This window comes from Poromitra crassiceps (assembly GCF_964638095.1).
Source record: "Poromitra crassiceps genome assembly, chromosome: 2".
Lineage (NCBI taxonomy): Eukaryota > Metazoa > Chordata > Actinopteri > Beryciformes > Melamphaidae > Poromitra > Poromitra crassiceps.
In genome coordinates, this window is record NC_139624.1 from 58,219,552 (window position 1) to 58,240,414 (window position 20,863).

At 44.2% G+C, this 20,863-nt stretch overlaps 1 protein-coding gene across 2 annotated transcripts in view; it reads left to right on the plus strand.

The window, feature by feature from the left end:
• The window catches only part of ppp1r12a (protein phosphatase 1, regulatory subunit 12A), a gene marked incomplete at its 5' end in the record, with an annotated part of 171,899 nt that overhangs the window by 133,097 nt on the left and 17,939 nt on the right, over window positions 1-20,863 (plus strand). For both annotated transcript variants that reach the window (XM_083660040.1, XM_083660041.1), the window contains 8 exons: window positions 1,009-1,179; window positions 2,721-2,879; window positions 3,924-4,014; window positions 6,738-6,914; window positions 8,279-8,453; window positions 14,730-14,851; window positions 14,935-15,000; window positions 20,780-20,796. In XM_083660040.1, the coding sequence (XP_083516166.1) occupies window positions 1,009-1,179; window positions 2,721-2,879; window positions 3,924-4,014; window positions 6,738-6,914; window positions 8,279-8,453; window positions 14,730-14,851; window positions 14,935-15,000; window positions 20,780-20,796 (978 nt within the window). The remainder of the gene's footprint in view (window positions 1-1,008; window positions 1,180-2,720; window positions 2,880-3,923; window positions 4,015-6,737; window positions 6,915-8,278; window positions 8,454-14,729; window positions 14,852-14,934; window positions 15,001-20,779; window positions 20,797-20,863) is intronic.

The window sequence follows — 20,863 nt, forward strand, 5'->3', positions numbered from 1 at the left end:
GAGAGCAGACGGCCGAGGTGTGTCCACCGTTCAGATCCGACTGAAGGCCAAAACAGTCGCCACCGAAATGAAAATTGAACATTTTAGAGGTGGACCATCCTGGTGTTTCAGATTTATGAGACGAAAGGGACTGTCCGTCAGGGCGCGGACGACTGTGTGTCAGCAACTCCCTCCCGACTACCAGGAGAAAATTACAAACTTCGGCGAATTCACACAAAGAAAGATCAAGGAATATTCCATCGGACCGGAGCAGATCATAAATATGGATGAAGTGCCTTTGACGTTCGACCTGCCTCTCACTAGGACTGTTAACAAGAAAGGTGAATCGTCCATCACGTTGAGAACCACAGGTCACGAGAGAACGAATTTCACTTGTGTTCTTGGCTGCACAGCATCTGGAGTAAAGCTCCCGCCGATGGTGATTTTTAAGCGTCTCACAATGCCAAAAGAAAAGATCCCCAGCGGGATATGCTTGTTTTGTTGAAATGTTAATAAATGGGAGCTTCCCCAAACAGCCATCTCTTTCCCGACATTCCTCTCTGTGCACGAACCCTTACATATGGTAATTAAACATCAAAACACCCACGGCTTATAGTCCGGTGCGGCTTATATATGTAAAAAACAGTCAATTTTGCTGCTGCGGCTTATATACCGGTGCGCCTTATAGTCCGGAATTTACGGTATTTGTTTTAAGAGGGTGTCTCTCTTTAAAACAATGTATTATAAGTTTGATCAACCTTTTGTTGGAAGATTGTTATTAATCATGCTAAAATAAGAGAAGAACACAAAGTGGAATATCAAATTTGATTTTCCACTGCCTTCTATCATTCCCATCAAAAATGTTCTTCATCAAGACAAAAAGGCACGGCTAGTCCCGGCTAATAATTGAGATGAGAATCATGGGGACCGTGGTTTTATCCGTGACTGTGCTGCCCCGCTCTCACCATGTTCTCCCTCCCCCGCTGACTACGCAGTGTTTTGTATGTGTGCCTTTTTTATGTCCCACAGTGGCTCCTTTGGCAGAAGGCACGAGGACTTGAGCTCCTCCACCACCACCACCTCCTCCACCACCACCACCACCACCTCTTCATCCGTTACCTCGCCCACAAGCCATCGCGGCCTACTCTCCAGCCTGGGCTCCTCCTCCACCCGCACCGGCTCCACCAGTCTCACCAGCAGGTATGTGTTCAGGCCTATAGAGAAATGTATACAGCTGAACCAAAATATCCCCAAAATGACAATATTCTGAATCTGATACAGGTCATGTAAACAGCATATTCCGGTTGGGTATTCTGAATCTGAATTAGGCCTTTTTCCGAATTTAGCATTTTCTGATTTAAGATATGTTCTGGCTTTAGAGTTTTTACCGCAGTTTGTGAAACACGGCCTCTTGCCTGTTTATGCTCAGCTGAAGGTGTGCGTTGTAAACAAACCAACTAGACAGAGATCCATGCCCATAACCCCGCATTTCTGGTCGGAAGGAGAAACACACCTCCTTTTAACCATTATTAAAGACTTGGTAACAGGTTTTTGAATATGCACAAATATCGGAACGCCGGCTTAATAGAATATTCATTTTCATTGTCCATGTACCTACCTACCCCATAATTAATATGGGCTACGTGAATGTTGATACCGGGCACTTAACACCCAATAGCCTAATGCACAGTAGGTTATCATCTCCTTGTTAAAATTTCAAACTGGCAGATGGAAGAAAAGCAACGATTAAACTTTTAGGCTACTTGGTTACTTAGCAATTTGGCTCTCTTCCAAATAATCCAGCCACGTAACTACGTCCGTTCATGAAATTATTAAATAGCACAGGGACATTTAATTGTTTGTATGTGCTCGCTTAGCATGTCATCAATCCCCCCACCCGCCTGCCCCCTCAACGGCGCCGGAGCATAAGCTGCGACCTGCTAAACTAGACCTGCCCTGCCAGCGATGCAGATCCTGGACTAGGTCTGGGGGGGACTATGATCCGCAGTAGGGATGGGCATTTCTAGCAAAAACACTATTCGAAATTCGCTGGCCAAATTCGAATTTAATTCGAAATTCGAAAATAAAAATAAAAATGTAATTTTTTTTTTTTTTTTTTTTTGGTGAGTGAAATGTTGCATTGTCTCCCCTGATTCTAAGTCTACGGCTTTATTAATTAATATAAAAAGCTTCTGCTGTGGATTTTTAGCTCAAACAAGCATTGCACCACTGAAGTAAAGAACATGTTACATGACATTGACATTTTCGAAAATAAAAAACAGTTTTGACAATCATGAGTGGTTCATTAAATATTTAGTAGGCTCAGGTCTGAGTGCCAAAGGGGTGCCAAAGTCACCCTCTCTCCCTCTTCATGGGATTTCATCCGCCATTCATTTTTCCATAAACCTTGCTTAAAATGCTTATAAAAATTGTTTTACTTGCTCAAACCAAGCGATTTGACTATACTTAGAATCAGGGGAGACAATGCAACATTTCACTCAAAAAAAAAAAAAAAAAAAAAAAAAAATTTGAATTTCGAATTTCAATAATAAAAGTCGACCTTGATAATAACAACGATTATTCGAAAATTCGAAATTCGATGCCCATCCCTAATCCGCAGTCACGGGAGTGCGCTCAAAACGGAGAATTGGTTCTAAACATGCAGCCCATTTCATTAAGGTGTGGTTAAGAGCAGGAGTTCACTACATGTTTAGAAACAGCTTGTCTGTGTTTGTGAACAGGTACTGGTCAGAGGAGAGTGCAGAGAGGGAAAAGGAGAAAGAGAAGGAGTCAGCTGCGGTCATCCCCACTATAAACACTGGCTCCACCACCACCACATCATCTACCACTACCACCACTACTGGCACTGTCATCGGCTCTGACGGCAGGGAAAGACGCAGGTAACACACCCACCCCTATAACCTGCACAGTACATACGTTCATGCATGCATTGCATACCCTTAGATTTAAATACATACTCGTATTTTGTTTTTTTCAATCACTTTATAAGTTACCCTTGATCTTAACTGGATCAGTGTTAGACCAATACCTGGTTTGCTGCTCTTGACCTTTTATTAAAAGTCAGATCAGATATTGGCCAGTATGGCCACTCTGTGATCCACGTCCGATACGATGAATGCGATAGTTTGTTTGTAACTCAGGATATATAAAAGTTATAGTCACTATAGTATCATAGTGAAGACTTTTAGTGTCCCGTATTCCATGGCGTCCACTCCTTTTTCATAGGCTTTTTTCCTTCCTGCAAAGAGATACAATTCTTGACTTCTTAAAGAACTTGAATATCGACATAAAATATCAACATTAGCCTTGAAGAAAAACCCATATCTGTCAAACCCTAATCCGGATGCATTTCCTCTGTTTGAGACTGGGGTGTTTGATCTGCTGCTTTGTGTACACAATGTGAAGGGAGAGAGACAGTGCATGTGAGAGAGAGACTGAGAGAGTTTGTGTGTAAAAGCATGCATACACACTGGTTTGTGTGTGTGTTTGAGTGGGGTCGAGTGCATGTCTTCCTGTGACGGTGCTGAAATAAGCCACCTGCCATGGCCTGTTACTGAGCTCTAGCTGCTCCAGTGACTTCTCCTTATAAGGAAGATGGGCAGAAGCTGCACATTTTCCTCAAAGCCATGGCTTGGCTCTGCAGTGAGTTCATACTGCTGTGCTGTGTGGCTGTCAGAGGCAGATTCCAAACGGGGACAAAGTGTTGTTATTCCCCTACAAATGTGGCCTGTTTAGCTTGATACTGCTTATTGGAAGGTTCAACAGGCAGATTTGACCATAATATTACAATGCTTTTAACAGCAGTTGTTAACAGAATTTACAATCTCACCATTCCAACAGTCATCCCAGTGATTGTTGACATGTGTGTGTGTGTGTGTGTGTGTGTGTGTGTGTGTGTGTGTGTGTGTGTGTGTGTGTGCCAGGTCATACCTGACACCAGTGCGAGACGAGGAGTCGGAGTCCCAGAGGAAAGCTCGCTCCAGACAGGCTCGACAGTCCAGGAGGTCCACACAGGTTAGTCAATACACTTAACCCACCACTCCCCCGAGACACCAACTCAATCTGTCATACACTGTATGGCCACTGAAGTTGTCTCTTTCCTAAAAGAAAGTTGTCTCCTAAAAAAAAAACAATAGAACAAAAATAAAAGATAGTGGAATCCTTCATCAAAACTAAATGGTGAGCTGCCTGTGTCCCCGTTTTGGATTATGATGTCATAGTGCTAGACCTAGACTGTTTCAGCCATAATAGACCAACCACCAGAATTCAGTGAAATGAAATGGTTTTCCTAAACCCTGAACTTATTTGTGTTCAAAGTAAATTGTTCTCCTGGTTGTTCTGTAGCCAATGCGCTTCAACATTAATGACTGTCAAGATAAGCATAGCAAAGGAAGTATTGGTGTACTGTATACTGTATGTTGTATGGGGAGCTAAATATGAACAGTGAATTTCTGGTTATAAACCTCCTGGAAAAATAGAGGCAGCAGACTAGAGAAGGCTCTCATGAAACATTTATTGGTAGCCTATTCCACCTTTGGGAACAAGAGCCTCCTCACACATGAGAGGGCTTTGGTTGTGCCCAAAACGTTACACTGTATAGGCCAGTGGTTCTCAAAGTGGGGTCCAGGGGGGTTCCAGCGGGTCCCCAGGAAAAAGGGGCAGAACTTATTTTCATGGTAATACCATCCCTAAGTAACAGAATGTATGACTGTTTTGATCACAGGTTTCATACACTTTCTGTAATAAAACATCTAAAAGCTAAAATCTTATCAGATTGAGAACCCTGGGCCAAAATCTTATCAAATGGTGGTCCATGGTCTAATTATCTGTGTCAGTTTACGGGTCCTTGACATGAAAAAGTCTGAGAACCAATGGTATAGGTTACCAATAAATGTTTCATGGGAGCTCTCTAGTGTGCGGACTCTATTTTTCCAGTTCTACTTGCACCTCTGTCCAGCACATCTTCCTACATCTGGATATGTCCAGAAGGAATTTAGTCACCAATTTAGGAACCACTTCTGTTGAGTGACGTCTGCTGTACGCCAATCCGAGGAAGCCTTTCAGCCTTTGGGTGTGGTACTCAGCCAATCAGAACACGCAGCAAGTCTTTGGGTTGTATGCTGCGGTACTCTAAGCCAATCACAAATGCCTAGCAACCGGCAGCAAACTTGGCTGCAAGAGATCGCTGTTTTTATTTACAAAGAATTTGTTCTTGTTACTTTGTACATGACAACAGCCAGTCAGTCCGCAATGTTTGGCTTGCACGTCGAAGTAAACACCCATTTCCTACTGCAGTGCATATTTCATTATTTGAGCTAACACCAGTGAAGTGGAAAACAGACAGAGAAGCTAACTGGACAGCTAAACTAACAAGTAAATGCCATGTAAGTGCATGTGCGCATGACAGCCACTGCGTGCGTGCACGCATGACAGCCACCGAGACATGTAAACAGCGGTGTCCGTCTGTCCGATGCAGGACTGTACTGAAAACAGCATGCCAGAGAGCAGAGAAACAGCATTTCAACATGCTGCTGAACGATGCCGACATGTTTAGAGCAAAACCAATACAAATGATGTTTCTGTAATGTGACATATATATACATATAATAACATTGAGAACGTTCTCAGTATATAAATGGTAGTAGCTGGTCTCAAGGCAAGACTTCCTGTCAATGCCCCCCTCCCCTAAATAAGATGAATGTAAAATGTCTGGTCTGACAATTGCCAGTTGTGGCACTTTTGACAGTAATCTACTGTCTAGTTATTTGAAGTAGAAGTAGAAATCTGCAGCACAAAAAAGAGAAAAGGAAAATCTCTAATTATATATTTAGCAAAATGTTTAACAACGCCGCTGCCTGCTACAACAACAGGCTCATCAACGCTTTCCCGCGTCGGCCATATGCTAGGTTTGGACCTAGCCTTCTTTCTTTAATTTTTATGCCTCTGCCGGCGATAGCCAAGCTGGAGGCATTATGGATCCGGGTTATCCGTCCGTACATCTGTCCGATGTTCGTTAACGTGATATCTGAGGAACGCCTTGACGGAATTTCATCAAATTTGCCTCAAATATCGACTTGGACTCAAGCATGAACTGATTCGATTTTGTTGGTCAAAGGCCAAGGTCACTGTGACCTCTCGAACGCCATTTTCAAGCTTGTTAACGTGATACCTCAGGAATGCCTTGACGGAATTTCATCAAATTTGCCTCAAACATCGACTTGGACTCAAGCATGAACCGATTCGATTTTGGTGGTCAAAGGTCAAGGTCACTGTGACCTCTCGTACTCCATTTTCAAGCTTGTTAACGCGATATCTCAGGAATGCCTTGACGGAGTTTCATCAAATTTGCCTCAGAAATGGACTTGGACTCAAGGATGAACTGATTTAGATTTTGATGGTTAAAGGTCAAAGTTCAAGGTCACTGTGACCTCACACACCCAATTTCCATGCTCCGTAATGCAACATCTCAGGAGCGCCTTGACGGAATCTCTTCCAATTGGCCTCAAATGGCGATTTGGACTCAAGAATTAACTAATGGCGGAGGCATAAATCCGCGGTGCGGTCGTTCTAGTTTTATTTTATTTTTCATATTTGTGCATGCCTTTTGACTATAAATCTCCCTCACAATTAACCAGACTGCCATTTTGTAATTCCGTCCAAATGTGGATTTAACAATTGGAAACCTTTAAACAAATGATCTGATCCAGAAGCTCAATCTCTCTCTCTCTCTCTTCCAGGGTGTGACTCTGACCGACCTCCAGGAGGCAGAGAAAACCATCGGCCGGAGCCGCCCCACCAGGAGCCAGGAGGAGAAGGAGGAGAAGGAGAAGCAGGACAAGGAGAAGCAGGAGGAGAAGAAGGAGACTGAGACCAAGGAGGACGATTACCGGTCGAGGTACCGCAGCTTCGAAGAGGTACGCAGTGGATCCACATTTCCACTTCAATACCAAACCAAATGTGTGTGTTATTGTATTACTACATACACGGGGTGGATGAAATGAACATAAACACACACAAGAGGAAAAGGAGCCTGTTAAAAGCATCCTGTTAACGTGACCTCACATTCTGTTTCACTCTACATGTCATTCTGGACTTCCGTCCGCCCACAGCGAATTCAGTTGGCAGGAGTTCTTGCCCTGACAGACAGCTCCTTCAGCCAATCAGTGTCGCCAAATCCCCTCGGAAGAACGGCGTACTTGTCTTTTCCGGCGAGAAAGTCCGCTGGTGCATACTTCTGTTCTTGTTTGTTATTGAGTCTATTTTTGCAATAACTGCACTTGTGGCGGTTTACTCTACTGACGGGATAAGGTAGTCGGTTTTGAGCCATAAGCATCGCCCGCTTCAAACCCTGCCTCAGTAAACAGTAAAAACTGGGAAGTGGTGATATTTAGGATTTGGGTTGAAACTAATGTCTTAGCCCCCGTTCACACAGGACGCCGAAGCAACGCTCAACCTAAGCTCTACCTACGCTGAACCGTTTACGTTAGTTACCGCTATGTTTCATTGTTAACAGGCGAGGCCGTTCACACCACCCGCGTGCGTGTCACGCTGAAGCCTCGCTGAAGCCACACTCCTTGCTCAAGCGATCGTTCAGGATTCACGCCTATTTTCCAAGCGTGATGCGTGAAGCTTGAAGCTGCCAGGCATGAAGTCAATGGTAGTTGTGGGCGGGTTCAAGGCACGAGAGTAGGCGCTGAGAGGAAAAGAGAAGGCTTTTTGTGTGAACGGTTAGGCGTACGTTCAGGTTGTGCCTGCTTCAAGCTTCAGTTCTACTTACGTTCGGCGTCCTGTGTGAACAAGGGCTTACTCTTTTGAGGCTTACAATTAGTCAGATAAGACTCTAAATTACATAGTTGGAAGGTTTTGGTGCATTTTGTGTGTCAGGGTCTTTTAATGTTACCACTTGTTGCTTCGGGAAATGCAATTACTGTTTTGTTTTTACTGATTTCCCCAGTTACATCATCAACTACGACACAGTCCCTGATTGGCTTCCATTGTAATTTCAGGAAATTGCTGTGGCCGGCTGGAAGTCCAGACTTCTTACATCAAGCTAAACACAATATGAGGTCACATTATCAGGATGCTTTTATCAGGCTAAAGAAAAAGTACTTTAACCTTTAAATATACTTTGGTCACAAAAGCATCCCAAGGTTTCAAGGATGATTGAAGCCTGAGTCTATTTCCAAAAGCAGGTCACTGTATCTTCTGCAGGCTGTTTTTACACCCGCTATATTTCACTGCACTGTCTTTGTCATCCGTCTCTCTCTCTCACTACCAGACTTACCAGCGCTATCGGCCCTCCTCCTCCTCCACCTACACCACCTCCACTGTCAGCACTGCCTCCACTCCGTCCTCCTCTAGCACCACCCTGTCATCCAGCTCTCTCAACAGACCCAACAGCTTGACGGGAATCACCTCCTCCTATAGCCGCTCCTCCAGGGACACAGAAAAAGGTCAGATTGACCGTACTGTGCCACTCAGAATCTGTGTGTGTGTGTGTGTGTGTGTGTGTGTGTACAGATTTAAAGCGTTATAATCTATGGTATGTTGTGTCACTGTAGCCAAGGAACTTATTTAATGCGAGGTAAAGGAATAAAGTCTTGCTTTTGTAAATTTGTTTAAGCTGTGGAGTGCGGACACACTACATGGATTCTATGTCAAATATAGGCAGGCAAGCAACCTTATCTAACCTTATTTTGTGGAAGATCACTGACAAGTAGAAGACCTCCACCTCGTTGTTATAGAGGTTCACTTGTGAACTTAGAGAAGACATGAAAAAAGCATGACTCTTCTAGAGTCAATAGAAAAGATTTATATGATCCACGTTTCAGTTTTCACACACTTTCAAATAAGAACGCCTTATCTAATTAGCAGTAAGACAAAATACCTGGCATCAGAAATCCAATATGTGATCCCCAAATCCAACTAGCATTAGAGAGTGTGTGCCACAAGATGGAGTCGGTGAGTGTGTGTGATGATCAATCTTTCAGTTTGTTCAGTTATGTGGTGTGTCCCCAGCCATTCAAAATGGAAACAAGGTTGCAGCAGCTACCAGCAAACCACTATCATGTCAGAATCAGAATCAGATATCATTTATTCACCATTATGTTATAGGAACTTGTTTTGGCATTAAAGTGCATTAATCTTTTTTCACATAAAAGGGACAAGTGCAAAACAAGACAAATACAGTGGAACAACAGGACAAAGAAAGTGCAATTTCTGGTGATCAGACAGGTATGGGCAGTGCAAGCTTGGATTAGAGTTCAGGTCCGAGGCAGCTCCCCTTAATTGTTTAATTGTTTATTGGGGATCCCCATTAGTCTACACCAAAGGTGAGACTACTCTTCCTGGGGTCCAAACACGTAAAATACAAACATAAAAGTCCAAAAGCATTGGAGTAAAAACAATACAACAAAAATAAATAAAAACAAACAAAAAACAAGTGAGTCAAGGCTCACTCAATATTCATGTTAATCAAATATTAACAGTATCAACTCTTCTCATAAACAAAAAGAAATGTATCTGTCTTCCTGAGTAATTGCACCAGAAAAAACACTTATCCTGACCTTATTTTTACCATACTCACATGAAACCATCATATTATAATTGAAATACTTGATTACAATATATAATACATAATATATACCCTAATACAAATTCCTTACATCTTGCACAATTAACAAATCAGTAAATCAAAGACCAAAATCTATCTTATTATTCATAACTGCAATTTTTAACTTTTTTTTAAACATAAATTTGTTCCTTACCATAGTTATATTTCTCTGTATTTTATTCCAGTAAGCAACTGCTCTATACATTACCGTCTTTTTCAGTGCATTTGTTTTTGGTAGAGGTAGAGTAAACCGTGAATCTAATGCTTGCCTTGTGGTATATCCATGTCTAGACTTAGTTGGGTCCAGTTGTGCATACAAGCCCTCTGGTTTCCCAGTATTCCAGATGTTAAATAAAACGGTTACAAGGCTACATGCTATCCTTCGTTCCACTGTCATCCAGGACAGAGCGGCATGCATCCCACCGACACCGCTCCTCACAGAGCAGCATAGAGCGAGGCGTGCCGCCCTGTTCTGAGCGAGCGGGAGTCTGTTCAGGTCAAGCTTAGAGGCATTGGACCATCTGTCTGGACAGTAGTCCAGCGTGATAAGACCAAAGATTGTAGTGCAAGCCTCACTGTACTATTAGTCAACAGATTTCTACACCTTCTGATCATTGAAGTACAACAGCTCATTTTAGACACCATGTTGTTGATGTGTTTCGACCAAGAAAGCGTTTCTTGAATTACCACACCCAACAGCTTGGCCTCTCTGACCTGTTCGATATCTACACAGTTGAGAACGAGATTTAGTTTTGGATTTGATCTAGATGCATATCTGGAGACTATCATTATACTTTTAGTTTTTGTAACATTTAATTTTAATTTATTTTCACTTACCCAGTTGGAAACAAGCATCAATTCATCTTGCAGCAGCCTATTAACAGACTCTGATTTATCCGCAGCGACATACATGGTGGTGTCATCTGCAAAGATTTCCATTGATGCATTTTTAAGTACATATGGCAAATCATTAACAAAAATTGCATACAATAAAGGACCAAGGAAGCTTCCTTGGGGTACTCCCACATGGAGGTCCCTCATTTCAGACATTGTGCCATTAAACATAACGCATTGTCGTCTGTTAACTAAATATTTTTTTAACAGTTTAATTGAAGATTCTTTGAATTTATATGTGGATAGTTTCATTAGTAGGAGATCATGATCTATAATATCAAATGCTGCCCCCCCCCCCCCCAAGCTGTCTCTTGGCTGGCTGAAGTATCAATGCACTGAAACCTTAAAGTAGACCAAGATGAAGAATGCTACAGTATCCATTCTCATACAGCCTAAAGCTGTTGATGCACAGACATGTTCTGCTGGTTCTGCCATTTGAAAATTTGAGAGAGTAAGTGCACGGAGAAAGAGTAAGTGCACGGAGAAACCGTAAGGGCACGGAGAAAGAGTAAGGGCAGGGAGAAACGGTAAGGGCAGGGAGAAACAGTAAGGGCATGGAGAAACAGTAAGGGCATGGAGAAACAGTAAGGGCATGGAGAAACAGTAAGGGCAGGGAGAAACAGTAAGGGCAGGGAGAAACAGTAAGGGCATGGAGAAACAGTAAGGGCATGGAGAAACAGTAAGGGCATGGAGAAACAGTAAGGGCAGGGAGAAACAGTAAGGGCACGGAGAAACAGTAAGGGCACGGAGAAACAGTAAGGGCACAGAGAAACAGTAAGGGCATGGAGAAACAGTAAGGGCATGGAGAAACAGTAAGGGCACGGAGAAACAGTAAGGGCACGGAGAAACAGTAAGGGCAGGGAGAAACAGTAAGGGCATGGAGAAACAGTAAGGGCACGGAGAAACAGTAAGGGCACGGAGAAACAGTAAGGGCATGGAGAAACAGTAAGGGCATGGAGAAACAGTAAGGGCATGGAGAAACAGTAAGGGCAGGGAGAAACAGTAAGGGCAGGGAGAAACGGTAAGGGCACAGAGAAACGGTAAGGGCACGGAGAAACAGTAAGGGCAGGGAGAAACAGTAAGGGCATGGAGAAACAGTAAGGGCATGGAGAAACAGTAAGGGCATGGAGAAACAGTAAGGGCATGGAGAAACAGTAAGGGCAGGGAGAAACAGTAAGGGCAGGGAGAAACGGTAAGGGCACAGAGAAACGGTAAGGGCACGGAGAAACAGTAAGGGCACGGAGAAACAGTAAGGGCATGGAGAAACAGTAAGGGCATGGAGAAACTGTAAGGGCACAGAGAAACAGTAAGGGCAGGGAGAAACAGTAAGGGCAGGGAGAAACAGTAAGGGCACGGAGAAACAGTAAGGGCACGGAGAAACAGTAAGGGCAGGGAGAAACAGTAAGGGCATGGAGAAACAGTAAGGGCATGGAGAAACAGTAAGGGCAGGGAGAAACAGTAAGGGCAGGGAGAAACAGTAAGGGCAGGGAGAAACAGTAAGGGCATGGAGAAACAGTAAGGGCAGGGAGAAACAGTAAGGGCAGGGAGAAACAGTAAGGGCACGGAGAAACAGTAAGGGCAGGGAGAAACAGTAAGGGCATGGAGAAACAGTAAGGGCATGGAGAAACTGTAAGGGCACAGAGAAACAGTAAGGGCAGGGAGAAACAGTAAGGGCAGGGAGAAACAGTAAGGGCACGGAGAAACAGTAAGGGCACGGAGAAACAGTAAGGGCACGGAGAAACAGTAAGGGCACGGAGAAACAGTAAGGGCATGGAGAAACAGTAAGGGCAGGGAGAAACAGTAAGGGCAGGGAGAAACAGTAAGGGCATGGAGAAACAGTAAGGGCAGGGAGAAACAGTAAGGGCATGGAGAAACAGTAAGGGCATGGAGAAACAGTAAGGGCAGGGAGAAACAGTAAGGGCAGGGAGAAACAGTAAGGGCATGGAGAAACAGTAAGGGCATGGAGAAACAGTAAGGGCAGGGAGAAACAGTAAGGGCAGGGAGAAACAGTAAGGGCAGGGAGAAACAGTAAGGGCATGGAGAAACAGTAAGGGCAGGGAGAAACAGTAAGGGCAGGGAGAAACAGTAAGGGCATGGAGAAACAGTAAGGGCAGGGAGAAACAGTAAGGGCACGGAGAAACAGTAAGGGCAGGGAGAAACAGTAAGGGCACGGAGAAACAGTAAGGGCAGGGAGAAACAGTAAGGGCACGGAGAAACAGTAAGGGCATGGAGAAACAGTAAGGGCATGGAGAAACAGTAAGGGCACGGAGAAACAGTAAGGGCATGGAGAAACAGTAAGGGCACGGAGAAACAGTAAGGGCATGGAGAAACAGTAAGGGCATGGAGAAACAGTAAGGGCAGGGAGAAACAGTAAGGGCAGGGAGAAACAGTAAGGGCAGGGAGAAACAGTAAGGGCACAGAGAAACAGTAAGGGCAGGGAGAAACAGTAAGGGCAGGGAGAAACAGTAAGGGCATGGAGAAACAGTAAGGGCATGGAGAAACAGTAAGGGCACGGAGAAACAGTAAGGGCACGGAGAAACAGTAAGGGCATGGAGAAACAGTAAGGGCACGGAGAAACAGTAAGGGCATGGAGAAACAGTAAGGGCACGGAGAAACAGTAAGGGCACAGAGAAACAGTAAGGGCAGGGAGAAACAGTAAGGGCATGGAGAAACAGTAAGGGCATGGAGAAACAGTAAGGGCACGGAGAAACAGTAAGGGCACGGAGAAACAGTAAGGGCATGGAGAAACAGTAAGGGCAGAGAGAAACATTAAGGGCAGGGAGAAACAGTAAGGGCAGGGAGAAACGGTAAGGGCACGGAGAAACAGTAAGGGCAGGGAGAAACGGTAAGGGCACGGAGAAACAGTAAGGGCAGGGAGAAACGGTAAGGGCACGGAGAAACAGTAAGGGCACGGAGAAACGGTAAGGGCAGGGAGAAACGGTAAGGGCACGGAGAAACGGTAAGGGCAGGGAGAAACAGTAAGGGCAGGGAGAAACAGTAAGGGCATGGAGAAACAGTAAGGGCATGGAGAAACAGTAAGGGCATGGAGAAACAGTAAGGGCAGGGAGAAACGGTAAGGGCAGGGAGAAACGGTAAGGGCATGGAGAAACAGTAAGGGCAGGGAGAAACAGTAAGGGCAGGGAGAAACAGTAAGGGCACGGAGAAACAGTAAGGGCAGGGAGAAACAGTAAGGGCAGGGAGAAACAGTAAGGGCAGGGAGAAACAGTAAGGGCACGGAGAAACAGTAAGGGCAGGGAGAAACAGTAAGGGCACGGAGAAACAGTAAGGGCAGGGAGAAACAGTAAGGGCAGGGAGAAACAGTAAGGGCAGGGAGAAACAGTAAGGGCATGGAGAAACAGTAAGGGCAGGGAGAAACAGTAAGGGCATGGAGAAACAGTAAGGGCAGGGAGAAACGGTAAGGGCATGGAGAAACAGTAAGGGCATGGAGAAACAGTAAGGGCATGGAGAAACAGTAAGGGCATGGAGAAAGGAAGGGATTGAGTTGCCTTTTTAAATTAAGTAGCTCTGTTTTTGACCAATAAAGCCATGAAGCATCCCTGGGAAAATAGAAGGCAGCTTCAGTCCGTCCCAAAGGAAACAGTGACCACTTTGTTCTCCCACGACCAAAGCTTTTCTCCTCTCAACTCAGGCCAACTCGTTTGTTGTCCTAATTGTGCCTATTGCAGTCAAATAAATGCATTGTTTGGCATGAACTTTTTACATTATTAAAGTCCACATTCCTATTATGATTTATTCAATTTGCTAGCTGTTGAAGTTGCAATAAAAAGGGTGAATTTGCTCAGGTCAAATGCAAATGATTTAGAAAAAGTCACACAGTACAATGTTTAAGTTAGTTTGCCTCGCATTATAGCAGAAAATATGCGCATGCTGATTGATTAATTGATTGATTTATCTTTGGGTGTGTATTTTTTATGGCTGTTTACTACCATGCGAGAGCAAGGGAAGTTGTGTGTCAGCAAAATATGTCCTACCGGAAACAATTATTCAACTTTTGTGCTGCTCATCCCTTTAGAATAACTCTTAACTATCAATGGCTATTATTGTATGGGCGGAACTAAGTTTTTTCATGTATAATCATTGCATTTGAACTGAAACTGGTATTTCATGTTTTGTTGTTTTCGGTTTGTTTTTTTGCTGTGCAATAAAAATAGGGACACTTGGTAGTGGTATCATGACAACATTATCATGTGTATATGGACAGAAACAGACAGAAAGGAGGAGGAGAAGGAGGGAGAGGACAAATCTCAGCCTCGCTCAATACGGGATCGCAGGCGGCCCCGCGAGAAGAGACGCTCCACTGGCGTTTCCTTCTGGACCCAAGATGTAAGAGACTTACATGATGTGATTGAAGCATTTGAAACATTTAAAGATTTTGTGTGACCTCCTGTGTTTCTTTTTAATTCTAGAGTGATGAAAATGACCCCGACCAACAGTCCGACTCAGAGGAGGGCAGCACCAAGGGAGAGCCCCAGGTAACCTCAGCACCCATGCACCTGCCCACAGAGGGAGCAGAGAGTAGATGTAGGTGTCGAGTTTCTTTCTAGTCAGTGACGTGCAGAATGCATTCTGGGTGTTGTACTAGGATTCCCCTTAAGAGTGATATGGGATAAACTGCAGCCGTTTCCTCTGGTCAAAGGGCTCCAATTTAAAAAAATAATTGCATATTTCTTAGGGCTGTCCCCGAATACCATTTTTGAGCTTCGACGCTTCAGTGACAAATATTCGAATAGATTCGAAGCTTCGACGAGGGTGCAGGAGCGGGGAAAAATCTGACTTCAAGGATTTTCCTTTTTATTGAAACAAAAATGTATAAAGAAATGTGCAATAAGCACATCAAATAGATTACAGCCATAGCCCATAAAACGAATTTGCTCATATGTACAGTAGGCCCTGGTGGCTGCATGGTCAAACTCTTGCAGTTTCAGTGCTGGTAAATAACGTCAGATGAGAGCTGTGAGGCACAATGTCCTGGTCTAAGAGAATAAGTAATAATAATGAATGTTCATGCATAATGAATAATGTTGGATTGCTATTTAAAAATACATTTAAGAAGAAAAACTAAGCGTTCGAATACTGATTTGGAAATCGATTACCTATGGCATCGCTTGAAGCTTCGAAGCATTTGGGTCAGCCCTAATATTTCTACTACATAGGTGACCTAGATTTAATAAATCATCAAGTTTATTCCATCATTTACATTAAAATTCACATTAAATGCATTAGAATTACTTGGTCACAAGCCACGCCTCCACATGGTATAAAAAAACACTAGAAACACATAAAACAATATAAAAACATAAGACATGGATACATTCAGCATGTGGGCACAGTGCAAAGGTTGTAAGAAAGGTAAATAAAATAAAATAGAATAAAATGCAAATCAACAGCAATAAGGTGCAGTTGTGCTATTCATTTAAGAACCCTACCACCTCTGGGTAGAAACTGTCTACAAGTCTACTTGTACATTGCCCTTCTGTCTGGGCAGCGCTCCCAGCAGTAGCTTCTACCTGATGGTAGCTGGATGATAAAACCATTGCCTGGGTGGCTGCCTGGGATCCTGATTATTTTCAGGGCCCTGTCACGGCACCTTTTAGCATAGATGTCTCTCACAGAAGGCAAATCTGCTCCAATAATCTTCTGTGCTGTTCTTACAATCCTGTCAATTAATGTACGGTCCTCCGCAGAGCAGCTTCCATAACAGACAGTTATGCAACCTGTGAGGAGGCTCTCAACAGTGGATCATATTCACAGTGGTGAAATAGGCCTTCTCAGGAATTTAACGTGTAATAAGTAATAACAAAATATCTGTTGAATCTTTTCACGGCATGTCTTTATTTTTTTAACCAAATTGTGGAGAGTAGTATCGATAAGCGGTGTCTGTATCGATAAAATCCAAACAATACCCATCCCTAGTTCCCGGCTTAAAACTCTTAAGATAAGAATTATTTTGAAAAGTGATGGAGATAAATGAATGGACCAATTATCTTCCGGAAACCAAAGTGACGTCACAATGTCACGTGACTGTTGAGCTCTATTCACCTTATGTAGAAGAGACCGTCTGGCTTGAGAGACTAACAGGAACTGTAAATACAATCGGAACTTATTTACACTTACTCATAAACCTAGTCATAATGTGAGTCAAACAAGGTTTGACCAGGTGAGTCAGACTAGTTTTGAACAGGAAGTCGTGATACAATGGATCAAGTGGGCAGGGCTGCATAAGGTGAATAGAGACCAAAACCGTTTTTGTACCAGGCTGTAAACATGTTTATTTCTGCTGTAAAGTTGGGCATTTTAACATGGGCGTCTATTGGGAATTTGAAGCCAGCCTGAAGGGGGCTGCAGTTTTTGGTAGTCTGTGTTGGATTCATTTTTCAGAACCGGAGGTTGGGCCTTGCATCCAAATCAAGGAAGTTCTATAACATTTCCTGTGTGGCTTGACATTGGTTTGATTTTGCCCCTCTGTGGGTTTTCTCTATTCTCGTCCTTCCTTTCCAGCTTCTAATATAGTCAAGGTCAAGCAAGTGTTACTAGTCTTTGATTTGTCCTAGTATGCCCCGTGCAGCTATGAGTTCTTCCCCTGCCCTCTCCCTCTCGCTTATCTTCCCTTCTGTCTTGCCTTTGAATTTTTATCGTTCCCCCATTTCCATCTTCCTGTGATTGTCTGGTTGCTAAGGTGACCTTGCGGACCAAAGCAGTCTCGGCCACAGATCAGTAGGTCTCGAAACAAGCGGCACAGACAGGAAATCTGGCTGAATGGGGTCAGGGCACACACAGGAAACGTGGGGCAGAAAGGTTGTCCAATTCCGAGTTCAAGATAGTTTGGTAATTGGAGTTAAAGGGAAGGACAACACTCTTTTAGTGTACGTGTATATCTGCCAACAGTAAGATGTCAGATTTGAGATTGCTCTGTTTTTGGCCAAAACGTCCAACAAACATTCTGTGGTTTTTACAACATGAAGTACTTGTCAAAAGCTGGAACAATAGGATTTGAATTGAAGTAAATAAAGTAAATGTGTGTTTTTCCACATTCCAGTCCCTGACGTAGAACTGAAAACTATAAATAAAGCTGTCAAATACAGAGCTTCCTGTTAGAATGCGTGTGTTGTGTCCAGTGTAGTGGAGAGAGCAGAGCTTCCTGTTAGAATGGAGGTGTTGTGTCCAGTGTAGTGGAGAGAGCAGAGCTTCCTGTTAGAATGGAGGTGTTGTGTCCAGTGTAGTGGAGAGAGCAGAGCTTCCTGTTAGAATGGGGGTGTTGTGTCCAGTGTAGTGGAGAGAGCAGAGCTTCCTGTTAGAATGGGGGTGTTGTGTCCAGTGTAGTGGAGAGAGCAGAGCTTCCTGTTAGAATGGGGGTGTTGTGTCCAGTGTAGTGGAGAGAGCAGAGCTTCCTGTTAGAATGGGGGTGTTGTGTCCAGTGTAGTGGAGAGAGCAGAGCTTCCTGTTAGAATAGGTGTGTTGTGTCCAGTGTAGTGGAGAGAGCAGAGCTTCCTGTTAGAATAGGTGTGTTGTGTCCAGTGTAGTGGAGAGAGCAGAGCTTCCTGTTAGAATGGAGGTGTTGTGTCCAGTGTAGTGGAGAGAGCAGAGCTTCCTGTTAGAATGGAGGTGTTGTGTCCAGTGTAGTGGAGAGAGCAGAGCTTCCTGTTAGAATGGAGGTGTTGTGTCCAGTGTAGTGGAGAGAGCAGAGCTTCCTGTTAGAATGGAGGTGTTGTGTCCAGTGTAGTGGAGAGAGCAGAGCTTCCTGTTAGAATAGGTGTGTTGTGTCCAGTGTAGTGGAGAGAGCAGAGCTTCCTGTTAGAATGGAGGTGTTGTGTCCAGTGTAGTGGAGAGAGCAGAGCTTCCTGTTAGAATGGGGGTGTTGTGTCCAGTGTAGTGGAGAGAGCAGAGCTTCCTGTTAGAATGGAGGTGTTGTGTCCAGTGTAGTGGAGAGAGCAGAGCTTCCTGTTAGAATGGAGGTGTTGTGTCCAGTGTAGTGGAGAGAGCAGAGCTTCCTGTTAGAATGCACGTGTTGTGTCCAGCGTAGTGGAGAGACTGTAGTAGTTTGTTTCCTGGGGTACATGGCTTTACATGAGACGCTCGGCGGGAAGAGGAGGGGGGACGGCCGGCATGGATCTCAGTTGTTATAGAGCAGGACAATAGGGTGGAACAGCAATGAATCACTAAATTGGAAATGGGCAATTATCTCCGCATGGATGAGAAAGCATTGAGGAAAAGCTCTGTCTCCTTTGCAGCCTGTCAATCGCTATTAAAAGTAACCGTCCTCTATATGGTCGAACCGTTTGTCATGATTGCGGGTTTTGTTTTTGTCATGTAACCCTCTGAAAACACAAGCTGTTGCGGTACTAGAAACAAGGAACCAGAACAACAGCATTTCCCTCCCACACATCCTATATTTCTTCCACCTTCACTTGTGCTCAACTCTCATTGGCTACTGCCGGTTTTCATTCAAATTTGAATTGTTTTTTTTGTTTTGTTTTCTTAATTTCCCCCCGATTTTCTATCCCATTTTTATCCCCCATTGCTGCTCCACCCTCTGCCGATCTGGGGAGAGCCGAAACTGGCTCCATGCTTCCTCAGAGACATGGGCAGTAGCCAGCCGCTTCTTTTCACCTGACAGGGGAAGCTTCACCGGTAGGACATAGCACGTGGGAGGATCACACTATTCCAACGAGTTCCCCTCCCTCCAAACATGCGCCCCTAACGACCAGAGGAGGCACCACTTCAGCGACCAGGATATTGCATGTTTTGGTGTGGGGTTCCTATATGAAGGAAATCCCCAGGGGGCACAGGGAGAACATGCAAACTCTACACACAGAAAGGCCCTTTTGACGACCCCACCCGGGCGGTGAGCACTCGAGGACATGTGGACGGGCACGCACTCCTTCAGCGCTCACAGGTGGTAATCGAACCCAGGACCTTCTAGCTGTGAGGCGACAGTGCTTACCACTGCACCACCGTGCCCCCCCAAATTTGAATTGTTGGCCAGCTCGCACTACAGGAGGACACCAAGACTCGTTTTGGGTAGTAAAAATCTAACCAAAAAAATCTTAATGCTTCTGACTGGATTGGGATATGAGAAATTAAAGTCCTTACATGTCACACACTAGAAGGTCATTGACTGCCTTAAACTATCGCAGACTCAGCTTGAAAAATCATACATATTATGGCCAAATTGTGGCTAACTTCTAATGTCTAAAGCTGTGCCTTGAGCATCAGATGTGTCCAACTGCATGTAGATCATTTCTCCAGAAGGCCCGCATGACTTCTTGACACAAATTGTAGTAAATTGTGTTCTGTAATCGCTCTCGGTCTGCTTCAGGAAACTGCCTGCAATTTTAAAATAGCTGGAGGTCTGACCCCCCAGCCCCCATCCCCCCCCCCCCCCCCCCCCCCGACTCCACTACCCTCATCTGATGTCTAGTCCCATACTGCTGGGGCAGCACAGGCCAGGCCAGGCTGGAGCAGCAGTAAGCCTCGAGGCACTGGCATCTGTTCAGGAGTACTGTATGTGTGAGTGGCAGGCTGGCCACAGGGGGGTGCAGGTCAGGTGCTGAGACAAACGGAACGCTCTAGCTTGGGGCAGAATCTACAAGCAGAGTTTTATTCAGCCCACTGGGTCTGCAATAGCATGTCTGATTTCATTTCACTGCTTATTTTGTCTTCTGTTTGTACCTAAGAGCTTAATAGCAATCCACATCACAGCTTTAATCATATCATAGCTGCTGTCAGTAGTGCTGCAGGAATGAGTCCTAAAACCCGGAAGTTGGCATCGAATGCCTGGTTCCCTCATCTTGAAGTCAGTTTTTTTAAATGGGTTTTTGTTTAGATGCTTGAAATAGTCTGTGGTTAACAAAAGTTTATGAAACTTGAACATTGTGTTTAGCAAGATAATCTTCAGAAATGAACAAAAAAATTATGATTTTCGAAGAGATTTCTGGTGATCGCAATTTTTGGCAATCACATTTACGCTTCAAAAATCATAAAAGTGGTGTTCATGCTCATTTGTGAAGATGATCTTGCTGAACAAAAGGGTGAAGTATCATAAACGTGTGTTAACCACTGACCTTATTTCAGGCATCTAACCAAAAACCCGTGATCCCAGTGACTTCAAGATGAGGGAACCCAGTGCGATGCTAACTTCCAGGTTAGCCTACAAAGATATGTCATCCCTGTGGTACTCTATTGTATCTATTGCTTCATTTCAACACATCTAAAAACATCAAACATTCACCGTCTGTTTTTGTTTTCTTTCAGAGTGACAGACTGTCCAGGTATGTTTATACCTCTTCATGTTATATTATCCTTCATGTGGTAATGTGGCCTCACAATAAGGTTGCT